We start from the raw sequence: 23,919 nt of genomic DNA, 5'->3' as shown, positions 1-23,919 counted from the left end.
CTCTCTCTCCCTCTGATGTACTTCAAACAGCCTCTCTCACTCGCCCCGGTGCAGCACACACAGGATGGATAGAATCACCTCCTGCATCTTCAGAATGCGTCACTGAAAAAATCTGTCAAAGGCGTCTCCGTAGAGTTACTGAGGCTGTAGGAGTACAAGAGACTGCAAGAGGGTTGATGAGAGCTGATACTCGAATAAAAGTACTTCAACGTGATAGTACAAGGCAACGAAGAAGGAATACAGTAATATAAAGTAGTACAAAAGTTGTCCCTCCCGTCCATTAATAAACTAGGCCAGTTAGTGGAGTTATTACAGTTAGAAAGTAACTGCAATGACTGAACTAAATCTTTATACAGTGAATTAAATGTGTCACAATGGTGTTTTATTATGATTTTTTTTCTTATCATTATTGCTAATAACATACAAACACTTTTAGAAGATATTTCCCTCCAATACGCCACAGAAAACAGTTTATAAATGCTTTATGCTTATATAAAGGGGAAACGTTGGGTAAAATTGATTTTTATGCAGTTTTTACCCAGTGTTCCCTTATGAACCTGAGAAATCCTGTGTTGTCCAGCCTTTGAGACTCGAGTGCTCAGAAAATTCCTGTTTTCACATACAGTACCCACATCTCTGTATTTACTTGCCTGATACAAAATGTCCCAAACACACATGTACATGAAAACCTGCCGCTTGTTACCCTGAAACACATATCTGTAACTTTGAATTTACTACTTTTTTAGATCTATATTGTAGTTTAACATCGACAAAAGGTAAAACAATAATGAGTTTGTTATAGTGTAATCCTGAATCCTCCTCAAAAACATAATATATCTTTATTCATTTAACTGCAGTTCCATTCCACATCACTTCACATTAGAACTGTGATCCCACTGGACGCCATAATCACACTGTGTATTGTCTGAGTCCAGCAGTGAACACAAAGACTCAGCCCCAGAGGGACATCTCTGTGTGGGCCCTCCCTCCCTCCCCCACTACCCCCTCCCTCCCTCCCTCACTACCTCCCTCACTCCCTCCCTACCTCCCTCACTACCTCCCTCACTCCCTCCCTACCTCCCTCACTACCTCCCTCCCTCCCTCACTACCTCCCTCACTACCTCCCTACCTCCCTCACTACCTCCCTCCCTCCCTCCCTACCTCCCTCACTACCTCCCTACCTCCCTCACTACCTCCCTACCTCCCTCACTACCTCCCTCCCTCCCTCCCTACCTCCCTCCCTACCTCACTACCTCACTACCTCCCTACCTCCCTCCCTCCCTCCCTACCTCACTACCTCCCTCCCTCCCTCCCTACCTCCCCCACTACCCCCCTCCCTCCCTCCCTCCCTCCCTCACTACCTCCCTACCTCCCTCCCTCCCTACCTCCCTCCCTCCCTCACTACCTCCCTACCTCCCTCACTACCTCCCTACCTCCCTCCCTACCTCACTACCTCCCTCCCTACCTCACTACCTCCCTACCTCACTACCTCCCTCCCTCCCTCCCTACCTCCCTCACTACCTCCCTCCCTCCCTCACTACCTCCCTCCCTCCCTCTCTACCTCCCTACCTCCCTCCCTCCTTCCCTAGCTCCTTCCCTACCTCCCTCCCTCCCTACCTCCCTTCCTCCCTCCCTACCTCCCTACCTCCCTCACTACCTCCCTTCCTACCTCCCTCCCTACCTCCTTCCCTCCCTACCTCCCTCACTACCTCCCTTCCTCCCTCCCTACCTCCCTTCCTACCTCCCTCACTACCTCCCTCCCTTCCTACCTCCCTACCTCCCTCCCTACCTCTCTCCCCCCCTCCCTACCTCCCTACCTCCCTCCCTCCCTACCCCCCTCCCTCGCTACCTCAAAGCCTCCCTCACTACCTCCCTCCCTACCTCCCTCCCTCCCTACCTCCCTCCCTCACTACCTCCCTCCCTACCTCCCTCCCTCACTACCTCCCTACCTCCCTTGCTACCTCCCTCACTACCTCCCTACCTCCCTCCCTTCCTACCTCCCTACCTCCCTCCCTCCCTCCCTACCTCCCTCACTACCTCCCTACCTCCATTCCTACCTCCCTCCCTACCTCCCTTCCTACCTCCCTCCCTACCTCCCTCCCTCCCTCCCTACCTCCCTCCCTACCTCCCTACCTCCCTACCTCCCTCCCTACCCCCTCCCTCGCTACCTCAAAGCCTCCCTCACTACCTCCCTCCCTACCTCCCTCACTACCTCCCTACCTTCCTACCTCCCTCCCTACCTCCCTCCCTACCTCCCTCCCTCCCTCCCTACCCCCTCCCTCGCTACCTCAAAGCCTCCCTCACTACCTCCCTCCCTACCTCCCTTCCTACCTCCCTCCCTACCTCCCTCCCTCCCTACCACCCCACCTCCCTCCCTCCCTCACTACCTCCCTCCCTACCTCCCTCACTACCTCCCTACCTCCCTCCCTACCTCCCTACCTCCCTACCTCCCTCCCTCCCTCCCTCCCTACCACCTCACCTCCCTACCTCCCTCACTACCTCCCTCCCTACCTCCCTCACTACCTCCCTACCTCCCTCCCTACCTCCCTACCTCCCTACCTCCCTACCTCCCTACCTCCCTCCCTACCCCCTCCCTCGCTACCTCAAAGCCTCCCTCACTACCTCCCTCCCTACCTCCCTCACTACCTCACTACCTCCCTTCCTACCTCCCTCCCTACCTCCCTTCCTACCTCCCTCCCTACCTCCCTACCTCCCTCACTACCTCCCTCACTACCTCCCTACCTCCCTCCCTCCCTCCCTTCCTACCTCCCTACCTCCCTCCCTACCTCCCTCACTACCTCCCTACCTCCCTTCCTACCTCCCTCCCTACCTCCCTCCCTCCCTGCCTACCTCCCTACCTCCCTCCCTACCCCCTCCCTCGCTACCTCAAAGCCTCCCTCACTACCTCCCTCCCTACCTCCCTCACTACCTCCCTACCTTCCTACCTCCCTTCCTACCTCCCTTCCTACCTCCCTCCCTACCTCCCTCCCTCCCTCCCTACCCCCTCCCTCGCTACCTCAAAGCCTCCCTCCCTACCTCCCTTCCTACCTCCCTCCCTACCTCCCTCCCTCCCTTCCTACCTCCCTCCCTCCCTCCCTACCTCCCTTCCAACCTCCCTCCCTACCTCCCTCCCTCCCTCCCTCCCTACCTCCCTCCCTCCCTCCCTACCTCCCTCCCTCACTACCTCCCTCCCTACCTCCCTCCCTACCTCCCTACCTCCCTCCCTACCTCCCTACCTCCCTCCCACCCCACCTCCCTACCTCCCTCCCTCCCTCCCTCACTACCTCCCTCCCTACCTCCCTCACTACCTCCCTACCTCCCTCCCTACCTCCCTACCTCCCTCCCTCCCTACCCCCTCCCTCGCTACCTCAAAGCCTCCCTCCCTACCTCCCTCACTACCTCCCTACCTCCCTTCCTACCTCCCTCCCTACCTCCCTCCCTCCCTCCCTACCTCCCTCCCTACCTCCCTCCCTCCCTCCCTACCCCCTCCCTCGCTACCTCAAAGCCTCCCTCACTACCTCCCTACCTCCCTTCCTACCTCCCTCCCTACCTCCCTCCCTTCCTACCTCCCTCCCTCCCTCCCTCCCTACCTCCCTCCCTCCCTACCTCCCTCCCTCCCTCCCTCCCTACCTCCCTCCCTCACTAACTCCCTCCCTCCCTCCCTACCTCCCTCCCTACCTCCATTCCTACCTCCCTCCCTACCTCCCTACCTCCCTCCCTACCTCCCTCCCTACCTCCCTACCTCCCTCCCTCCCTACCTCCCTCCCTCCCTCCCTACCTCCCTCCCTCACTACCTCCCTCCCTACCTCCCTCCCTACCTCCCTTCCTACCTCCCTTCCTACCTCCCTCCCTACCTCCCTCCCTACCTCCCTCCCTACCTCCCTACCTCCCTACCTCCCTCCCTCCCTCCCTACCTCCCTCCCTACCTCCCTCCCTCCCTCCCTACCTCCCTACCTCCCTCCCTCCCTCCCTCCCTACCACCCCACCTCCCTACCTCCCTCCCTCCCTCACTACCTCCCTCCCTACCACCCCACCTCCCTCACTACCTCCCGCCCTCCCTCCCTACCAAACGTCACTTCTCATTTCTTTAGATAAGCAAACACTCTCCCACCTGATTGGCCAGACTCCAGAGGGAATAGGAGGAGCTTAAGTCTATCCCGTCTGGAGTTTCTCTGAACTTTTCCCTGAGTGGGTGAAATGAAGTGTTGTGGAGAACAGGTGGTGCAATAACGGTAAAAGGAGCAGGGATCATGAGGCTGGAACCAGTGGGATTGCTTTAGAACAACGGCGTGGGCTTAGGGGACAGAGTGGATGTGATAAGCTGTGAACAGAAGGTAAGATCTCCAAGCTCTTGAAAGTTGTGTTAAATAGAACCATGTAGAAGTAGTAGTAGTGGGCTAAAGTAGTCGGCCTAGTAGTACTTTGTCTTTGGTCTATGTCTATATCTTTGTTATAAGATATTCCTTTATTGTCCCACATGGGGAAATTTCATAATATTTATTACATTATATGAATGTTTGTTGTTGTTGTTTAATGATGATAGCAATGAGGGTAATACTAAGAGTATTTCTTTTACTATGACCAGTTGTAGTGAAAGTATCTTAGCTTATTATATACAGAATATGAATACATTTTCATTCCTGACCCACATCTGTAAACTGTAAGTGTGTGTGACCTAAGAACAATGACATGTATTTGCTCCGTGTGTTTCACTTGCACACAATGACTCAGTGTCAACACCTCAAGCATCAGGTGGAGGACGCCTACACTGTAGTACAAGTACTTTTACTCCAACTTGATTGTATAGGCTAGCTCAGATCTGCTGTTATAACATTTTACCACTGTAAGTGATGATACTAGTCCAACTAGACCACAACTATTGCTGTCCATTTTGCCACAGAAACAAAGTATTATTGTGATAAGCAGATAAGAGCACATAAGGACACAAAGTAGCAGGTGTACACAGTGGAGTAAATGCTTTGGAGCACAAAGGCTGAGAAGAAAATGTCCTGGGAATTTCAGTCTCCTCTTTCTTCTTGGTTTAACTTCAGAAAAAGTGCGTCTTAATCCTTTGAGCAATGTTTTTAATCGGCTCTTGTGGCTCAGCCAGGTAGAAACAAAACAGCTCAAAGCATTAACGAGCAACAGTTTAGATACTTTCTCTGCTAACACTTTGTGATATTTAGTTAAGCTTTCCTCCCACTCATATCCGCTAAAAAAAAGCGTTTTCCTGTTTTAAATCAACACAGAAATGGGATCTGCACTGATGAAATGCTTCAGCAGAGTGGAGCTGTAGTTTCCTCCCAAAAACAATAAGCACTTTCTACAAGATTATAAGTATTTCACCACGCGATTCAAAGTGGTAGTGAATATAGTCATGCAAACATTCCTAAGAATTAAACTTAGTATTCGATTGTTGTTATCAGCAGTGTTTTGCAAAGCAGCACATTATATGTTTCGCTAAAAATAAAAAAACACATCTGAAATATAGGCAAAAAGTACATTAACGAAAGGTCATGAGTGTAGTTTTAGTGCCGTAGCAGTTATATACTAGTATCACTTGTGGAAGATTAACATTTAGTTTGTAACTTTGTGGTCATAATTCATTTTGAGGAAAATGGATTTAGGCCAACATCCACCAGGTTGTAGCCTCCCTTATGCTCCTAAATACCCACAAGTGAACTCTGACCCTTGAGGCACGTGCCCAGTGACACGAGAGCACATTTCCACCGATAGTGAGAGACTCTTGTTGTTTATTCTAATATGTTTATGAAGACGGCGGTTCTGAGCGCTCCTTTCCTCTTATTTGTGCTGAGTCTGGCTGTAAAAAGCATCCCGGCCGTGTTCCCATGGGAGAGGGGTGGACTGGGCTGACTGATGTGGCAGATAAACTTTTGGGTCTGTTTACCTTGTGCTGCTGGAGTTAAAAATACGCTTGAGAGCTCAGCAGAGTGCAGTCGGCCTCATTAGTTATGCTCATATCACGGATCGAAGATGAATTCTCAGGCACCCGGTGTGTCCCGGGGAAAACTTGCATCTGGATCCCGTATCAGCCTCTGTTGTCTGTGGAGATAAGGAGGAGGCACTCTCAAGTCTCCTCCTTTGACATGATGCAGAATGCAAGAAATAGCTATTGCTGTGACAGGGTTTTGTCCAATCACATTTGTACAATTAGAATATATTATGTGTAGGCACACACACACGCACACGCACACACACACACACACACACACACACACACAAACACACAAAAAAAGAACTGCTTTACGTCTGAGTGTCTGAGATAGGAAGAGGGTAATCTCTTATCGTGGAGTGATGCGTTTCAGGAATGTCTTTGATAGAGATCAGTGACCGGACATCTTGTATTACATTGCTCAGAGTTGTCTTGACAAATTTAGACACAGCGAGGAATTAACTGTTTAGTGGATGGACAGTACTCTTTGTTAAACATTCCATGGACGACTTTTTAGATCTGCCAAAGGAGAGATGCCGTTCGGTGACCCACTTCCTGGAGTGGCGCTTACGCACAGCCCAAAGCAGACTCTGGTCACATGTTCGCCGGTGTGCGGCGAGTGAAACCGGATGGTAAACCCAATTCCAACAAACAAAGTCAATATTACTTTACTGGTGTGACACTGAAAACTGAGTTGGCTCTTTCATCTGAGTCTCATTGTTGAAAAGAGTTCATTTTTTCCCCTTCTAACTGTTCGTTTTGTCCTGATTTACGTTGAACCAATGCAATGGGAGAGAAGTGGAGTTGGCAACACAAGTAACACTGAATTTGGCATCAATATGGCATGAGTTTGAACCATTTTTATGAAATCTTAGCCATGGTAATGTCTATATGTAACTAGCTTCTGTACATAAATGTAAAAAGACCAACTTGCTAGAGCCTGATCTCGTCAGATCTCGGAAGCTAAGCAGGGTTGGGTCTGGTTACGTGGATGGGAGAACATTTGAATACCAGGTGCCACAGGGGGGCGGTAGTGCACACTGTTGTTGTTTCCTTGGGCAAGACACGTCACTCACCTTGCCTTCCGTGTCCATGTACGCTGGTGTATGAGTGAGAGTAACGTGAGAGGGAATGGAGACAAGGCAAAGGCTACAGTCTGGTGTGTTCGAGCATAACTGTGCATGTTCTGGGAAAACTGAAACGCCCGGAGTAAAACCCACCCAGACACGGGGAGAAACACGTAAACTCTGCACAGAAAGGCCCAGGAGTCAATTCCTTGAACCTCGCCATCACATCAGTAACTATGACTCGCTTACATAGTTTTGAACGTCTCTTTAGGCCGTTCTACTGCTGCGGTCCACTGTGAGGATGAAGGACCGGCTGGACGAGCTGCGTCAGAGGGCCCAGGACGGCGTGGACGAGGCCGACAGCCCGTTCTCATCGGAGCAGCAGGATGACGAGGACGCAGCGGTGGTCGAGGTTTTCACGCCGGAAGCTGTGGTCTTTGAGGAGGAACCTGTCATAGAGAATCTACTGTCAGACATCCAGCAGATCAGAGATGACATCACAGCCCTGGACACAGAGGTAAATATGATGTACAGAGTTTACTTCTAATTATAAGATCAGGTGGGGAATAAAAGTTATTAGTTTTGAAATGGGAATTATAGAAGTGGAAATGAACCCTGTTTAGCGATGAAAACACAGCTAATGAAATGTAAGTTTGATGCCATATGTGGACCTTTTACTTTTTTCTTCAATAATCAGCACCAGAGCCCTTTTTCGGTTGTTTTATTTTCTTAATCCTCTGAAATGAAACTTGCTAAAGCTTTTCATCTGTAACTGTGGATCCCCGTATGCCCAGGTGGTTAAGTTCAGCCAGCAGCAGAAGTCTCTGGTGGCCACGATGCGTCGCTTCAGTGTGATGAAGAAGGAGAGCAGCATCACGCGGGACATCAAGCTCCAGGCCGAGAGCATCCACAGGAGGCTGGACGCTCTCTCCAAGCAGGTGCAGAAGACAGAAGAGCTGGAGGGGCCCGCCTCAGTCAGTGCCCGCATACAGAGGTCCCAGCATGCAGCACTGTCACGCAACTTCCACCAGGTTTGGACCACTGGCAAAACTTGTATTTTACTGTGTATTTGTTAAGTTAGTCCGCAGTTATTTTATCACTTGTTTTACAGATTTGTATGTAATGCTATTTTGCTTTGTCGGTGGTACTTTATAAAAAAAAAAGATAATAATTTATTTTATTTATGTTGTATAAATCAATAATCTAAGTGCGGCGGATCCGTAAACCAAGTAATAGAATAACTAAGGCCTAATGTGTGATAATTTGCAATGGTCTGTACATATTTTCAAATGCAATACTTATTTGTTGCTGTTATTGCACTTACAGAAAAGCACATTCAGTTTTGAGCATGCTGTTCTTGGCTGGTGGTTAAGACGTTGCACATAAGTTGTCATTTCCTCAACATCGCAGATTTGTTTACCGGTCTCAAGCATTTACTGAAAGTACCTGCACTTTCGCTCCCTTATTTCACCATATAGCTGTTCTGGTAAATAATAAAACTGTACATACAAACTAAAACAGTAAACTGGAAGAACCTGTTAAATACAATACAGTTTTAAGGTCACGTGTCACCATAATGTAAACTAACATTGCATGCTTCATCTCTTTCTAAACCCAAAACAATGAAAGTTCTCATTTCCCGTGCCCCTCCTGAGTCCAGCCTCTTCTGTCTGCTTATTTGCAGGTAATGCGCCTGTATAATGAAAGTTTGCTGAGCAAGCAGGAGCGCTGCAGACACTTCATTATCCGTCAGCTGGAGGTCTCCGGCCGCGATGTGACGGAGGACGAGGTGAACGAGATGGTGGCGTCGGGGAAATGGGACGTCTTCAACGAGAACCTGCTCACCGACGCTCGCATCACACGATCTCAGCTGTCCGAGATCGAGCAGAGGCACAAGGTGAATGCACGGTGTTCAGCGGCGGGGCCCGGGTTTGAAAGGCTTCTGAGCACATTGTGGGAGCATTTATCATAAAGCTACAAATCAGATTTGTTTTTTTTTTCACGACTCAAGGCTGATCCTTACAAACCATGTCTCTTTGAGAAGATGTAAAAATGGTTTAGTAAAGAGTTTAGTGTCATTTTTTATAATTTACTGACTAGTGCTTTCACATTTAAGTCCTATTTGGGTCAGTGTCATTTATTTCTTCAAAGAATGTATAGAGAATAAATCACCCTGTATTAAAATAGATCAGATGTCAAGATTATTCCGTTATATAATAATGATTCAGTTGAAAATATAATCATGACAATTTTAGAAGCTGAATTGGGTCATTTCAATTCATTGGATTCTTTTTATCCATTCAAATCAAAGTATAATGTATACGATAGTGTAATAATTATACTATTAAGTATTGATACATTACAAAGCATGGGAAGTGATTTAAATGTATTCTGTAAATGGAAAAAATATATAGTACTGATAAAAATTGGTTCTTTATGTGTTGATGGGATCCATATATCTTTGTAGATACTGAATGGAGGCAGGAGTAAATAAGTGTTTTTACTTCTACTCACTCTGTTTTAAGTGAGCAGTGTAATCTTTTCATGTTAAAGTACATTTATTTTATTTTCTGCTATTAATAATGATATTGTTGATATGACATACACATTATACTCAAAGGCTCAAAATAAATAGTGACTAACAAAATACTAAATAACAAAATCAATCAATTTGATCCCCACAAAAAGTGTATTCATTATTTTTTCATCTGGCTGTTTGTATCCCAATAATTCTGAGTTCATAAAGCTGGTCTCATCCCAGAATATAAAGGATTTCACTGTTGCTCCTCCTCACAACAATCATAACACTAAACTTTAATACCACGACATCCCATTTATGACGTATGTGCATAAGATCCCACCTCAAACTTACCTATTTCCATTTTCAAACGGCGACAGGAGCTGCTGAGCCTGGAGAACAACATGAAGGAGCTGCGGGACCTGTTCATGGACATCTTCATCCTGGTGGAGGAGCAGGGCGCCTTCATCGACCACATCCAGACCAACGTGGAGAGAGCTCAGGACTACGTGGTCGCCACTAACGAGAAATTCAAACTGGCTGCACGATACAAGAAGAAGAACCCTCTACGCCAACTGTGCTGCTGCTGCTGTCCGCCCTGGAGGTGCTGTTTATAACGCCATCCAGCTCCATTAGCACTCAGGCCAGACGCACCGGATTCAAACAGCATTTAGAGACAATCTTGGTGGTTGCTGAAGTGAGAGATGGTGAAGCAGGAGGAGCAGGAGGCAGCGGAGCGGAGAAAACAATCAAGCATAAAGGCCAGATTTGGTATTTGATGCGCCTGTTGGTTTCGGGAGGATGTGAATTGGAGTGGACGTTTTTGTGGCCGGCGCTGTAACGAGGCTGCCGCTTAAAGAAGAGGACGGCCGCTTAAAGAAGAGGACGGCCGCTTAAAGAAGAGGACGGCCGCTTAAAGAAGAGGACGGCCGCTTAAAGAAGAGGACGGCCGCTTAAAGAAGAGGACGGCCGCTTAAAGAAGAGGACGGCCGCTTAAAGAAGAGGACGGCCGCTTAAAGAAGAGGACGGCCGCTTAAAGAAGAGGACGGCCGCTTAAAGAAGAGGACGGCCGCTTAAAGAAGAGGACGGCCGCTTAAAGAAGAGGACGGCCGCTTAAAGAAGAGGGCGGCCGCTTAAAGAAGAGGGCGGCCGTCCTCGGCCGCTTAAAGAAGAGGACGGCTGCTTAAAGAAGAGGACGGCCGCTTAAAGAAGAGGACGGCCGCTTAAAGAAGAGGACGGGCGCTTAAAGAAGAGGACGGCCGCTTAAAGAAGAGGACGGCCGCTTAAAGAAGAGGACGGCCGCTTAAAGAAGAGGACGGCCGCTTAAAGAAGAGGACGGCTGCTTAAAGAAGAGGACGGCCGCTTAAAGAAGAGGACGGCTGCTTAAAGAAGAGGACGGCTGCTTAAAGAAGAGGACGGCTGCTTAAAGAAGAGGACGGCTGCTTAAAGAAGAGGACGGCCGCTTAAAGAAGAGGACGGCCGCTTAAAGAAGAGGACGGCTGCTTAAAGAAGAGGACGGCCGCTTAAAGAAGAGGACGGCTGCTTAAAGAAGAGGACGGCTGCTTAAAGAAGAGGACGGCTGCTTGCTGACACACGCCGATGCCACTGCCTCACAAGCCGCCCTTTAGACAGGGTTTATTTACTTATTTCAGAGCACAGGTACAAACACTATTTTGTCATCTGCACTTTACAACTTCAAAAGACTTACGAGTTATGACTTCATTTAAACACGACAAATCTAACTGACTGTCGTATGAGTGACGCTTGTTTTATGATATTGCTTTGCTTGTAATGTTCCACGTGATGGCATTAAACGTGTCTCCGCCCATGGAGACAAGCAGGTCAGTTACAGTAAGATGAATGTCATATTTGGAACTGGACAAAGCAGTAATATCTCTGTTGAGACAAGACAAAAGTTACATAGTGAACCTTTAATAGAGAGGTCAAATTATCATTATTATTTATTTAGTTTTAAGTTGTTAATGCCCCCCGCGCTTTTAAAATACATAACCTTCTTTTAAATGACTGGCATGTGTCCGTCACCGTGCGTTATTGTTATGTATGTCATTGTCGCATGAAGGAAGTTGTTCTCAGATCACTGTAGAACTGTAAGATGAGGAGAAACTAGACCAACACATTATTGCACTTGTATTTATGCTAACTACACTGTCATTTCTCTGATATAAACCTGCTGTATTATATTGTGGGCCTGGTGTGTGCGGTGTGAGAGGCTGAGCCCGGTGTCTGGTGTCCAGGACAAAACACTGGAGGACAGAGAGTGCCGAACCCAAACCGGAAAATCAAGTATGTGTCCTTTTCCCGAGCGGCGTGTCAACAACTCGTGTTTCAGATGGGAACAGTCCCGGGAAAAGGCTATTTGTGTTCACTGTAAAAAGGGAAATGCAGCTGGTTAGTTGGAAGTCACAGCTGATGGATCTAGTACAGCTTTAGTCAATGTGTCGGACTGTGAAACCACTAATGAATAACATTGAAGCTGTTATTAATTAGTGGGAAGAAGTTAATGTAATGTAATGGGCCTTGGTATAAAAGTGAGTAAAGTACAAGTAGGAGTACAATGCCTTCTTTTTACGACTTTTCCATACCTTTATGTAGAATCAGCTCTGTCAGATCATCTCTATCGATGATCTCTGACGTACCAGAAGCTGCGGCTGTTGTTACTGTGTTTGTCCCTCGTTTCTGAAGTCCTCCTTTTGAGAACTTTTGAATACTTGTCATGTAAAAGTACCACATTAAGTGCTGTCACCACATTGTGATGCACAGCACGTATTTCCACTCCAATAAAGAGGCACTGCAAATGAGGCTCGGTCTGAACAGCAACAATGCCATCCAGTGTTCACGGCGACAATTGTCTTCTGTTCAGCACTTAAAGGACACGACTTCATCAGTGGACATGACGTTAGAAAAATGTGCTGTGGTTTCAGGTTTATCAGGTCGAGTGAGGAATCTGACCCTTTTATTTGTTTCTTAATTCAGATTTCTGTTAGTTCTGATCCAATCCAGATGTTAAATTCAGGAGGCAATAGAGAGAAAATACATGAAACGTGTTCTTTTCAGCACTAAAATAATGCAAAATGTTATTAATATCACATATTTGTTAAGCCAGTAGTTAAATGCATGCCATATCACATCAGTCAAACCCTTTAAATAATGATGTACCATACATTAAGTGCAACGCTGAGCTATAGCCACTTCATAAAACTCTTAATAAAGTTCCTCTTATGGATGAGTTACCCAGTGCGTTCTCCCAGCCGCCCTCAGAGGAGGCTCTCATCCTGTCTCTCTCACACAGTTACTGCTGTTTTCACTGCTTGATTCATCATGTTTACTGCCAGCGCTCGGCTTGTTATCCCATATTTCATCTGCAGCCTGGAGCCACACAGATATATTTGGTCCTATTTCTGGCTGGATCTGGTTTAACCTTTGACATCCGGATTATTGTGTTTTTATAGCAGCGTGGCCCCGAAAAGAAAGCTCTGCTCCCATGAGTCGACCCGCTGTATCTTCACAAGAGCAAACATACAGCCTTATATAAGGGCATTTACATTTGTTATGGTTATCGACATGTATAACTCAACAAGATTACTAATAGTATGTCAAAATGAGAAAAGAAACTTAACATTCCCATTCGATCACATTAATTGCATTATGAGCTTGATTTAAATAGTAATTTCTTACTTAAAAATAAATAAAATAAATAAAATAAATAAAATAAATAAAATAAATAAAATAAATAAAATAAATAAAATAAATAAAATAAATAAAATAAATAAAATAAAATAAAGAATAAATAATAACAAATAAATACAACTTCTACTACTAATAATTATATCCATTACCATAATCTGAATCCTAACAATCGCATAACAATAATCTAGAAATTGTAAAAAATAATTGTTTCATTGAAATAGATTGATGATGCTGATGTGAGGGAGGTTCTGTGTCTGGGCCGTCCTGATGAAGCAGGGGCACTACCTCCCTCTGCTGGTCCTGAGCAGACTGAACCTGCTCTGCTCCTCTGTGTCCTTCTCTCTCCTGGTCAGCGATGAAACCCTCCCAACTGGAGAAGAGTCCTTTTACAAACTTTGAAAAAAATTAAATCATTATTCTGAGAGAGCTGAACTTCTAAAGCAGCTTTGATGGAAAACCTATTGTGAGCTGTTGTGGAAAAATATAATATGGCCTTTTGCTTTTTAATTTTCAATTCTATTTCAACAAACAAACAAAGTCAACAGCCTGACACAACCCCTCTTTGCCTGGATATGTACATGTCCGGAGCTCCTGGAGTGACTAGGAAGTTCCCCGTTTTGTTTCACAGTAGGACAACGCCAGCAAGACATGTGAAATGAATTAATGTTATATACTGTCTCCTTCCTGGAACCCCTGTCCCTTTGTCCCTTTGTACCTGAGTGCCGGTAACTTTCCGTGTGTGTCGGGTCATGTGACTAATGTGTATAAAGAAGGAGGACCTGGGACTTGGGGCAGAGATTCTGAGCATGTAATGTACCAGAGAGAGAGAAATGCCTGATTAAATCACCTTAACATTGAGACAAAGCAACTCGCTTCCTTGCCTTATTTTTGCCATTACAGAGCAAACATGAATATTTCCCCAAAAATATGAGTCAGTTTGACTTGGACTCCAAAGTATCGTTAGAGTAATCGCCTGTATCCATGGACTCTTTGGTAAAGTATTCCTTGCATACGTCACCGGGCTGACCACAGACTTCAGAGACTCCACGGCAGCTGCAGTTATAGAGCTGACATTACTTTACTGTCTGTTTTATCACTGCCATCAAAATGTGAGCCGAGGCATCAGGATCGTCACAGGGGCATAAATCACCCCTGAAGACCCCCGCCGGACACACTGCCATCTTAAGTTTACTCGCTCGGGGTCAAGGAGGTGCTCAGGGAAGAGAAGGTGGAATGTGTCTGCGTCCTTTCAAAACATGACGTGTAAAGAATGTTTCAAACCGTTTGGATTTACATTGTAGTTTCAATTCAGCTCGAGTTGATTTTGACATTTTAATTTATGGATTTAAGTTCTAAAGATTTTAGGGTGCACAGTGGCAAAGGCGGATAACGGTTAGCGCTCTTGCCTCCCAAGAAGGAGATCATGGGTTCCATTCCCGGACCAGACCAACATCACATGATCTCTCTGGGTGGAGTTTGCATGTTCTCCTCGTGTTACCGTGGGTTCTCTCCAGGTTCTCCGGCTCCTCCCACCGTCCAATCACATGCATGTGTTAGGCAACATTGGTGACTCTAAATTGGCCCTAGTGAATGAATGTGAGAGTGAACTGTCTGTAATGTCTATGTCTCTGTGTTGGCCCTGCGACAAGTTGGCCACTGTCCAGGGTGTACCCCGCCTAAGGCCCGAAGTCACTGGGATAGGCTCCAGTCACCCGCGACCCCGAAAGGGAACAAGCGGTAGAAAATGGATGGATTTAAGTTCCATAAAAACCTCCTAAACAAAGAAAACAATTTAGTCTTTGTCTTGCAATGTTTTCTAAAGCCAAATCTATTTGAGTGCAATACAAATACTACACTATTTCTTCTTGAGAAAATCCCCTCAACTGTTATTCAACAGTAAATACAATATTCAACAGTAAATAAGTGTATGTTAGTAACATGAAAAGTGAAATAAAGTTTCAAATTGTGCATTACTCACTCTCTTTTTCCCCTCTACTCAAAAAATAATGGATCCTTCACTTTTCTATGCTCGAAACTAAATAAAATAAAACACTTCTATTAGTTTAATCAACACCTATCATCGTTACAATAATATAAATGTGTTTTTATATTGTTAGATCATTGATTTCACAAGTATTATGGATTTTGATGAAGCACAGAACAGTTATTTCCTCCTCAGACCATTTCAGAAAGAAAAAAACTTTGTGACAGAGTTTCAAAAGAACTAATCCATTTTTGCAATTGAACTTTTCTCTCTGACATTTCCAAAAATACTATATCCCAGCGTGCAACAAATAGTCCAGCTGCAAATGCTTACAAATCAATCCTTTTCCAATGCTTTAATTCAAAATTCAAAGACCAAAATAACAACAGCCTCACTTTTACAGAGAGTTTTACCGAAATACCAACAGATAGAAAGGAAATATTAATATTTAGTATTAATCCGTGTTGGTTTTAAACAACGATCTGAGAAAGACAGTAATTGGTGTTTTTGTATAGAATGGAGAGGCCATGGGCACGATATTACTGCCCCATCTCCATCATTCTGCCCCAGGGATTTAAAGCAACAAACATCAAAATACTCCCAAAAACTAAATGAATTAAATAATGACAGTGGTGACAGTCCAGAGTGAACCCCGACTCACCATAACGGATAAATAACTAATCAACAAGCACTTTCTCTTTTACTGTTGTTATTACTAAATATATCAAATATTGACTCTATATTTTAGTGTCAATTTACGTATGTTTCCATGTGGACAACTTTAATCACTTAAAACGTTTGTTTGTATTTCAATAAAAAGGAAACAGGACGGAATAAGGTCTATGCACTGTAAATATTTATCCTTTTGAAATGTTGTACGATCTGTAAATGCATAATTCTGACATGAATCCTTTTTACTCCTCATTTATCTTCAGGGAAATGCTTTTAACTCGCGTGTCCTCCGCTCCAAAGTTGACTCTTCCACGTGTTGTATGGAAGGATAAATGTTGAAGCTTAAATATAGTGTCAGAGTGATGTATGTCCCAGTGTAAGCGGATATCTGAAGGTCATGGGACCGGTGTGTCGGACATCTGCGGTCGCTACGGAGACACTGTGGGAAGAAACCGGAGAGTAATAATAACTTTATACCTTTATCTTTCACCAAATTGTACAATAACACCTTATGATAACCCTTAACCCTAGCAAAAAACTAATACATGTAGTTTATCAAATTAAGGGGTTAAATTAAAGGGTATTTACTAAGCTTGAGTGATTTGTAATATACATTTTTTTCAGTCTTTGTTCATGCTTTTAAAAGTGTAATTCATTTAAAGTCTTGCCACACGTTTAATACAATTTACATTAACGTATTGTCCGGACTATAAGGCTCACTGGAGTATAAGTCGCCAAAAAATGCTTAATTGGGAAGAAAAAAACATATATAAGTTGCACTGGAGTATGAAATGCAGTTGCAAGTGTGAAAATAATAAATAATGTCACATATAAGTTGCTCCGGAGTATGAACACTTATAAGTATATAAGTATAAATGTAAGTCGCATCCCGGCCCAAACTATGAAAAACCACTTATAGTCCAGAAAATACAGGTAGATTCTGTTTATTTGCAAGTTTATTTTTTTACTTTATATTTCTAACTAGTTTTGTTTAATTATGCTTATGACTGACAGAATTATTTGATTAATCTATTTTGTGATTTTATACTGTACTTTGATTTTATGTATATTGTGATTTTAATGCATTTTTTTGGCGCTTACTATGTTTTTTTTTAACTTTCTGATGTAGTGTGAAGGTTTGGATAGTTTTCTTGTTGAAAAGTTGAATAATCCAGTAGTCCTATTTGTTATTTTCTAGTAATTTATTTTCATTTATTCAGTTTAGATGACTGTAAAGCTCTTTATGTCGGGCTGCTCGGCTTTGAACTGGCACTGAAAAACCAGCGCACATCACCCTGATCCCAAAATCTTTGCACTTGCTCCCGGTTTCTTATCACATTGATTTGATTTGCTTTTAAATGTCTCCGTGGGCCTTCAGGATCTGTCCCACCTGCTGTAGCCCGACACTCCTGCACGTTCTCGCTCACATCGACTCAAAAGTCTTAACCTGTCGTCCCAAAAATAAAGAGAAAAACAAGAGGAAACTCGATCTTTTCTGTTACTGGGACAAAACTCTGGATCAAGCTCCCTGCGCACCTCAAACAAATTAAATCATTTTCTGTTTTTAAGTCTAAAAATTCACTTTTTCTATGATTTTTTTTTTGTGTGTGAGTTTTTTCTGTTCTTTTACATTGTCTTGAATGTGTGTGTTATGTACTTTGGTCGACTTTCTTGTTTTTAAGGCGCTCTATAGTTGGATTGATGATTTGCAGCGCTAAAACACCGCTATAGTAGTTATTTGCAGCATTATTTTCAGACCTCACATCACTTTAAGTCAATTTAAGAATCATTTGTCATTATTTTTATATATATATATATATATATTACAGGTCTTGTTGAAGAGATCTTTGTGAAATAATAGAAGTTAAAACCTAGCAGTTTTAAAGACACAAACGTTTACTTATGTCTATTATATTCATGAAGTGACAGTCAGAACGTGCATTTCTTGAGTTTGCCTTTGCCTCCTCTTCTGTATTCACCCTGTACAGATCACGCTCATGAACACATCTGCTCCTGTGTCTCTTCCAAATGTCTCCATCTCTTCCTCTGACAGGTGAGGCGCTGTAAAACAATGGGGAGCGTTTTGTGTGTCAGTCAGCTCTCGCACACAGTCACACACACACAGCTCGTGTTCAAGTCATTTCCCACACACTTTGATTAGCGCTCTCCCTTTGGCTCAGCTGTAAACACCTTTAACAGCTTCAGATCGCCTCAGTTTGGGCTCCAGACGACAGGTTTGTATTGACAGATGTAAAACACGAGCGCTGAAGGTGTTTTGACTCCAGATGTGAGCGCGAGCGAGTGATCAGACCAGGGTAGAGTCAGAGGGCATTGTAAATAGTAGTAGGAAACTGCAGGAAAATGTAGCTCAAGAAAAGTCACCTTTAACAATTCTAATTGTGCTATCAGATATTTACAATACTGTGTGGATTATAATAAAGTTTTTTTTGAGGAAGAGTTAGAAAAAAAAAATCTTGACAAAACAATGCCAAAAAAATGCATTTATAAATAATAGAACATTGCCCGAATGCCACTTTAATCACTAATAATTGACAGAAAAAAATGGTCTCTAAAACTAATTTATTTTTGAGTCATGCAGTGCTGTTCACATTCATATTTAGATAAAAATGTGAAAAGTGAGGGTGAAAAAAACAAAAAAGTTTCAATTATTCCCCTTCAAAACGCTGTCTGTAGAAATAATCAGCATTCACCAGCAGAGGGCGCTAATATCCAAGCATTCTAATGACAAATCTGACTGTACAGTATTCACTCAATAGCTTCATTAAAACTATGACAACAGGCCTCCCCTGCTTTCCTCTTTACACCTCATCATTTGTCCGTGCATAGGTCACGCTGCACCTGCACTTTCAGCACAGTCGGAGCAATATTCCTCTGGCGTTGTATTGATTTACGGGCCATGCAGTAAAAGGTGTTGTAGCCAGCCACAGCTGACATGCCCATCAGGACAAAGAGAGGTGAAAATGAGCCGAGACAGGCCTGAATAAAACATGTCTCCCCGGACGGTGCCTTGTTTTACCAGCGTCCAGACTCAAAGGAAGCTGCGCCGTCCCCTGACTAATGCTGCAGTAATGAGAGGCCAAATAAACATGTACAGATGATGAACACGGCTGCACTCGCACACATAATTTAAACACAAATTTAAGTTGCATTTTTACATTTTACAGTAGTTTCAACCAGTCTGTTGGAGAACACCGGGACAGCTTGAGGTATTGGCTGTTTTGGAGTAACCTAAAAAGACTAGTAGTTCATAATCTCCAGTGCCAGACGCAGTGACAAAGACATTATTCTTTCTCTAACTGGCTCTAAGTAGAGATTAGGCTCTGGTAATGTTTTAGTGGATGGTGTGCCGCAGCATCTTTTCAGCAGTGAAGGTGCAACACAAAAAAGACAATGTGCTAGAGACAAGCACAAAACAATACAATGATTAATAAAATGTATTTTTATAACTCTTTTCTGGATCTGCTCTATTGACCCTTTTCCTCATGGTTTTCACACAAAGTGGCTCGATCATTTCCCCCGAGGATCAATATTCTGAAGTGTCTTGCACAAGGACACGACAACAATGCAGTTCTGAGCTGGGTCCACAATCCTACATCTGATCAAACATAATATAGTGATTGCATATTCATCAATGTGCTTAATAGTATCTGCTCATTTATAATATGCGTGGAACTAGCCAAAGAAGCTATTAAATGAGGCATAAGTATTGTGCTTTTTTCAGGTGCAGTATTGAACTATGAGTAGATCATCATTTTACATTTCATTCATTGTAAACTGCAATATTACAATATCTAAACGTCTTGGTAATAGAAACAGATCCATGGACTTCCTGTTCAAAACTGCTGAACTGATAAGCTCCGCCCCTTCATCGTCACATTTCACTGTAACGAGCAGCAGATTGTCATTCACATGTTTTCATCTTACGTGGGCCTCACCGATGGCGTAGTGGTTGAGGGCATGGTTGGGTTCTATTTGCCTTGATAATTTGCAGAATGTCTCTACCCTCTCTCTCCCCGTTTCACGCTATCTCTGTCCGGTCAAATAAGAACAATGTGACACTTTAGAACCCACACATGTCCCTTAATATTGTTTTTATTATAAACAAACCAGTTTTGCCACACGTCACTTTGCATGAAGTCTTTGCAAACAAATATTTCATTTTTACAATAATTTTAGGGTTAGGTTTAGGTTCAGGAACAGTTAATTAGGTTAAGGTAAGTGTTTTGGGACAGGTTTGTTAAACGGGTCTTGGCAGAACTCCTTTGCGGATTTTTTTTTACATTCTGAATCTTAAAATAATCATAATAACTAAGCACAGGGATGTGGGCGGGGATAGGGGGTAGGTGAAAACAGACATTTTCTGAGCGCTTGAACCTCAGCTGCAGGATAATGCAGGATTACTTAAACACTTCAGTAAACTAATAACAAGGAAACACCGACACAACACGCTTAAAACCTCATTCAAGTTGATTTTGCATAATATTTTCCTTTTAAATAAACTCTTTATGTCGCCTCCAAGTCCACATTACCCACAATGCAACATCCAAAAGGACAATCCCACATAGTCTTTCGAGTTATACAGTAAAACATGAAATTAAAATGCTCAACCTTTGCAATGATAAAATGACTCTGGACTCATCGTGAGTTTCTTACACTGTAACAATAAGAACAGTAATATCCTTCGAGTGCGAGTGACCTTTTGAAGTCATATCAAACAAACAAATCAGTCTTTAACAGTTTTAAAGGTCGTCGTTCCTTCTGTTCCGCCAAATTCATCTGACATTCACCGTACGCTAATAGAATGTGTTACAGGAAAAGAATAAATGATGGATGTTATCTTTAAACCGATAAATACATGCCATGTTTTGTGACAGAAAAAGGGTTTGAAGAGATGGAATTGATCACTATTGTAACTTTTAACCACATGTATCCAAATCCTGCATATGAAGGAATATCAAAAGCTGTACATTTTGCCAGCTTTATGTTATTTGGAAGCCGGGAGGAGCTGGTCTGGCTCCGTCTGCAGGTAATAGGATCCTGACTCCACGCTCGGCTTTAGCTTGTCATCAAACTCTGCAGAAATTGATTAGATGGCTCCTCCGCGGGCTTCATAATGTTATTTACTCGATTGGATAAGAGAGTGCGGCGTGGCTGGAGCGGTAAATGCGTTCAGCACTATTTCTGCCGTCATAATCACAAGTGGAAAAGTTGTGTCCAGCCCACAGCCGCTCGGGTGCGCCGCTGACACGGAGCCATGGAGCTGGAGCACAAACACTACAGATGTGTCTAATCGTGCAGAGTGGGAGGCCAGACGCTAACCAAAAATCACTAAGGCATTTTGAATAAGTGTTATTGATGGTTACTGTAATATGCAGCGGTGTTGCAGCATACGGCTACTTTAGATTTGTGTGTTGTGAGCCGCAGTCGTTTAGAAAGAAGAAGAGGGATAATTAGGACTTTTCCAGCTGAGCTGTGAACGCCATTGTCTCATTGAAGGTGAATCCAGAGCTGAAGAAAAACATCTGTGTTTTCTGCGACTTCTGCATCTGTTCTGCTGGTTCCCAACAGTCTTCAGCATCATAACTTTATCTGTGTTTTACTCCAGCTCTTTGTAAGCTTTTCCTTCCATATTCTCACACAAACTCTGACTTAAGCATGTTTGATGTGAGTGATATGAATATTGTGAATATGTTACTTCATTTTTCAGTTTGTGACTTTACTTCCTGGTTGGGCAGTAGGTAATTAACTGTTGCCTAGCAACCACACTGTGAATAAGAGCCAGACTCAGAAAGTCAGGATTTTGATGTCAGCAATAATGAAATCTCTGAGTATCTTTAAATATTTGAAAGCGTTTAATAGAACTAACCACTAACATTTGTTGTTATCAACCTCAACAAAAGCTAAACTTAAGATGTTTTGGAAAATATCCTACTGCATGCATACTGCATACTGATGCAATTAGATTGATTTATGTTTAAGTTTGAGATCAGTGCACAGTTTTAACTTCAGAAGTACGACCATAAAACATATTTATATATTTATAGAGTCCTAAACTGAAGGATTAACCCTTTTTACACAGAATAAGAGACATTCAGACATAGTTGAATTAATTAATTTGTTAACAGTCACATGATTATGTTGATCATCTTGTGGACATCTATTGTTTCCTGTCTCTGCTGTTAGACAGTCATGAAAAACAGACATAAACTAACAATGAAAAGGCTTGACAAGAAGGTATGTGGTTTGATCCTTATCTACAGCAGAGAGTCACTGACACTTTAAAGCAGGATCAGTTAAATACAGACCATTTAAACGTCATTACATTTCAGCAATCAAACAGACAAGCAGCAACCAAACCCGAGAGCATCGAACAATGTGGGAAAACTGGGATGAACATTCTCTGGAAGACGACAAAGCACTTCACACTGAGGAGTTGGACTTCATGGAGGAGTTGGTTTAGAGCCTGAAGAGGAGGACCAAACCTCTCAAACCTTTTGAACTGTAAAAGAAGGAGCAGTTTCAGCTTTTGGACTTGACTGTGAGAGTCCATGAGGATAAAACAGACGGGTCTGAACGCCAACAAAGGCCAAAGGAAGAGGACGAGCCCAAACAAAGGAAGAGAATCTGATGAGAGACATGGATGAGTTGATGAAGCTCAGAGAAACTACGAGGAAGAAAGTTTCTGGAGACCTCAAAATCACTCAAGAGCAGAACAAGTGGATTCAAAAAAGAAAACGAGCGTCAAACAGCACGAGAAGTCGAACGTTACTGCACAAAACGAATCAGATCACAGTCACTCAGAAGACTGAACTGGCAGAGAAACACGGGAGGTCCAAACGTGAAGCGAAGCAATGATTTATATAATGACATGTTTAAAGTGCACCCATGGTTCACCGCACATCTACTCCACTCTCTTTGTTCTTCCAGTGTATATTCAATTAGAATATAAACTCAAACGCAGCACTGAAGTTCGCGATGTTCTCGTGGCGGCTGCATTGATGTCCATTCTTTGTAAACTCTGAGTTCTTTGTATGGTTTCATTAAGCCTAAGTCGTACACAGGTCGCACCTCGCCGATGACAGCGCCTCACAAACAGAGCGCGTGCAGCGGAGGTGATTTACCGCCGTGAGGAAAAGTCTGTGTCAAACATGTCCGATTACACGCTCAAGCCATGCAAACTTCGAACACACGCGTTTATTTACCGTTATTTCCAGAAAGATGAACATAAACTGTGCAGGATGATGAAACTGTGAGATGAGAGACACTGGGAGCAGGCGCCGCTCCTCGCGATTGTTTCCACAGACATCGTGGCAAACTCAAGCTCCTCCAAGGTTTTGATGATGTAATAATATGTTCCAAGCGTGCATCGAGTCAATATTGTAAGAACGTCAACTGGAATGTTCTAATTTCTTGAAGGTTTTATAGGAAAGGGTCAGTTTGGACCACGATTTATTTCTGTTTTTCCTTGTAATCATATGCAGTGATTTGTTCTGGTTGTAGTTTGAGAGATTCTAATTCTACAGCAAAAGCAAATTTAAAGAAGAATGTTGCCCTGGCTTCTGTTTTCCATGTAAATGCGAACTCACAGCCACTAAAGAGCACCTTTAACTTCATGAGCAGTTTGTATTTATTTATTTAACTATTCTAATGTATAAAGGGATTGGAGCAGTTGTTTATTAAAATGTAGGTTTCCTCTATTTTATCAGAGGATCTTTAAACCAAGTAAATTACTCTTTGTAATTTAGTTGACTTAAAATGCAGCTTGAGGAAAAGTTAAAACGTTCACAAGGTTATTCCACCAGAACAACATTTCCTGACAGTTTCTCTCATTCTTCTGCCTATTTTGGTTGTGTGCCAAGGAAATTAATATCTGGGTATATTATCTTGATTTTCAGACGATATTATGTCGTTTCAGAAAATGTGTTTGAACATTTCTTGAAACATATTAGTTAACGTTTCATTATTTGGCAAATTAATCACAAAAGTGCAGAAATCT

At 43.4% G+C, this 23,919-nt stretch overlaps 2 protein-coding genes across 2 annotated transcripts in view; one reads left to right on the top strand and one right to left on the bottom strand.

Annotated features, from left to right (window-relative positions):
* The window catches only part of epha3 (eph receptor A3), a 559,788-nt gene that overhangs the window by 359,180 nt on the left and 176,689 nt on the right, over positions 1–23,919 (bottom strand). The window lies entirely within an intron of this gene.
* On the top strand, positions 4,179–10,402 carry stx19 (syntaxin 19). The gene is made up of 5 exons (XM_072444064.1): positions 4,179–4,334; positions 7,292–7,537; positions 7,815–8,051; positions 8,705–8,917; positions 9,919–10,402. Exons 2-5 carry the CDS (start codon positions 7,322–7,324, stop codon positions 10,153–10,155), a joined length of 903 nt encoding a protein of 300 aa, XP_072300165.1. The 5' UTR covers positions 4,179–4,334; positions 7,292–7,321; the 3' UTR covers positions 10,156–10,402.

This window comes from Eucyclogobius newberryi, unplaced genomic scaffold (genome assembly GCF_026437365.1).
Source record: "Eucyclogobius newberryi isolate DKJ021-1_F unplaced genomic scaffold, fEucNew1.0.hap1 SCAF_14, whole genome shotgun sequence".
NCBI lineage: Eukaryota > Metazoa > Chordata > Actinopteri > Gobiiformes > Gobiidae > Eucyclogobius > Eucyclogobius newberryi.
The sequence above is the reverse complement of the archived record's forward strand: the minus strand, read 5'-3'. Positions and strand labels throughout refer to the sequence as shown.

Coding starts and splice junctions, on each gene's coding strand:
- stx19 (XM_072444064.1), top strand. CDS start 7,322: ATGAAGGACCGGCTGGACGAGCTGCGTCAGAGGGCCCAGGACGGCGTG. Junction 7,538..7,814: donor TCACAGCCCTGGACACAGAG/GTAAATATGATG, acceptor CCGTATGCCCAG/GTGGTTAAGTTCAGCCAGCA. Junction 8,052..8,704: donor TGTCACGCAACTTCCACCAG/GTTTGGACCACT, acceptor GCTTATTTGCAG/GTAATGCGCCTGTATAATGA.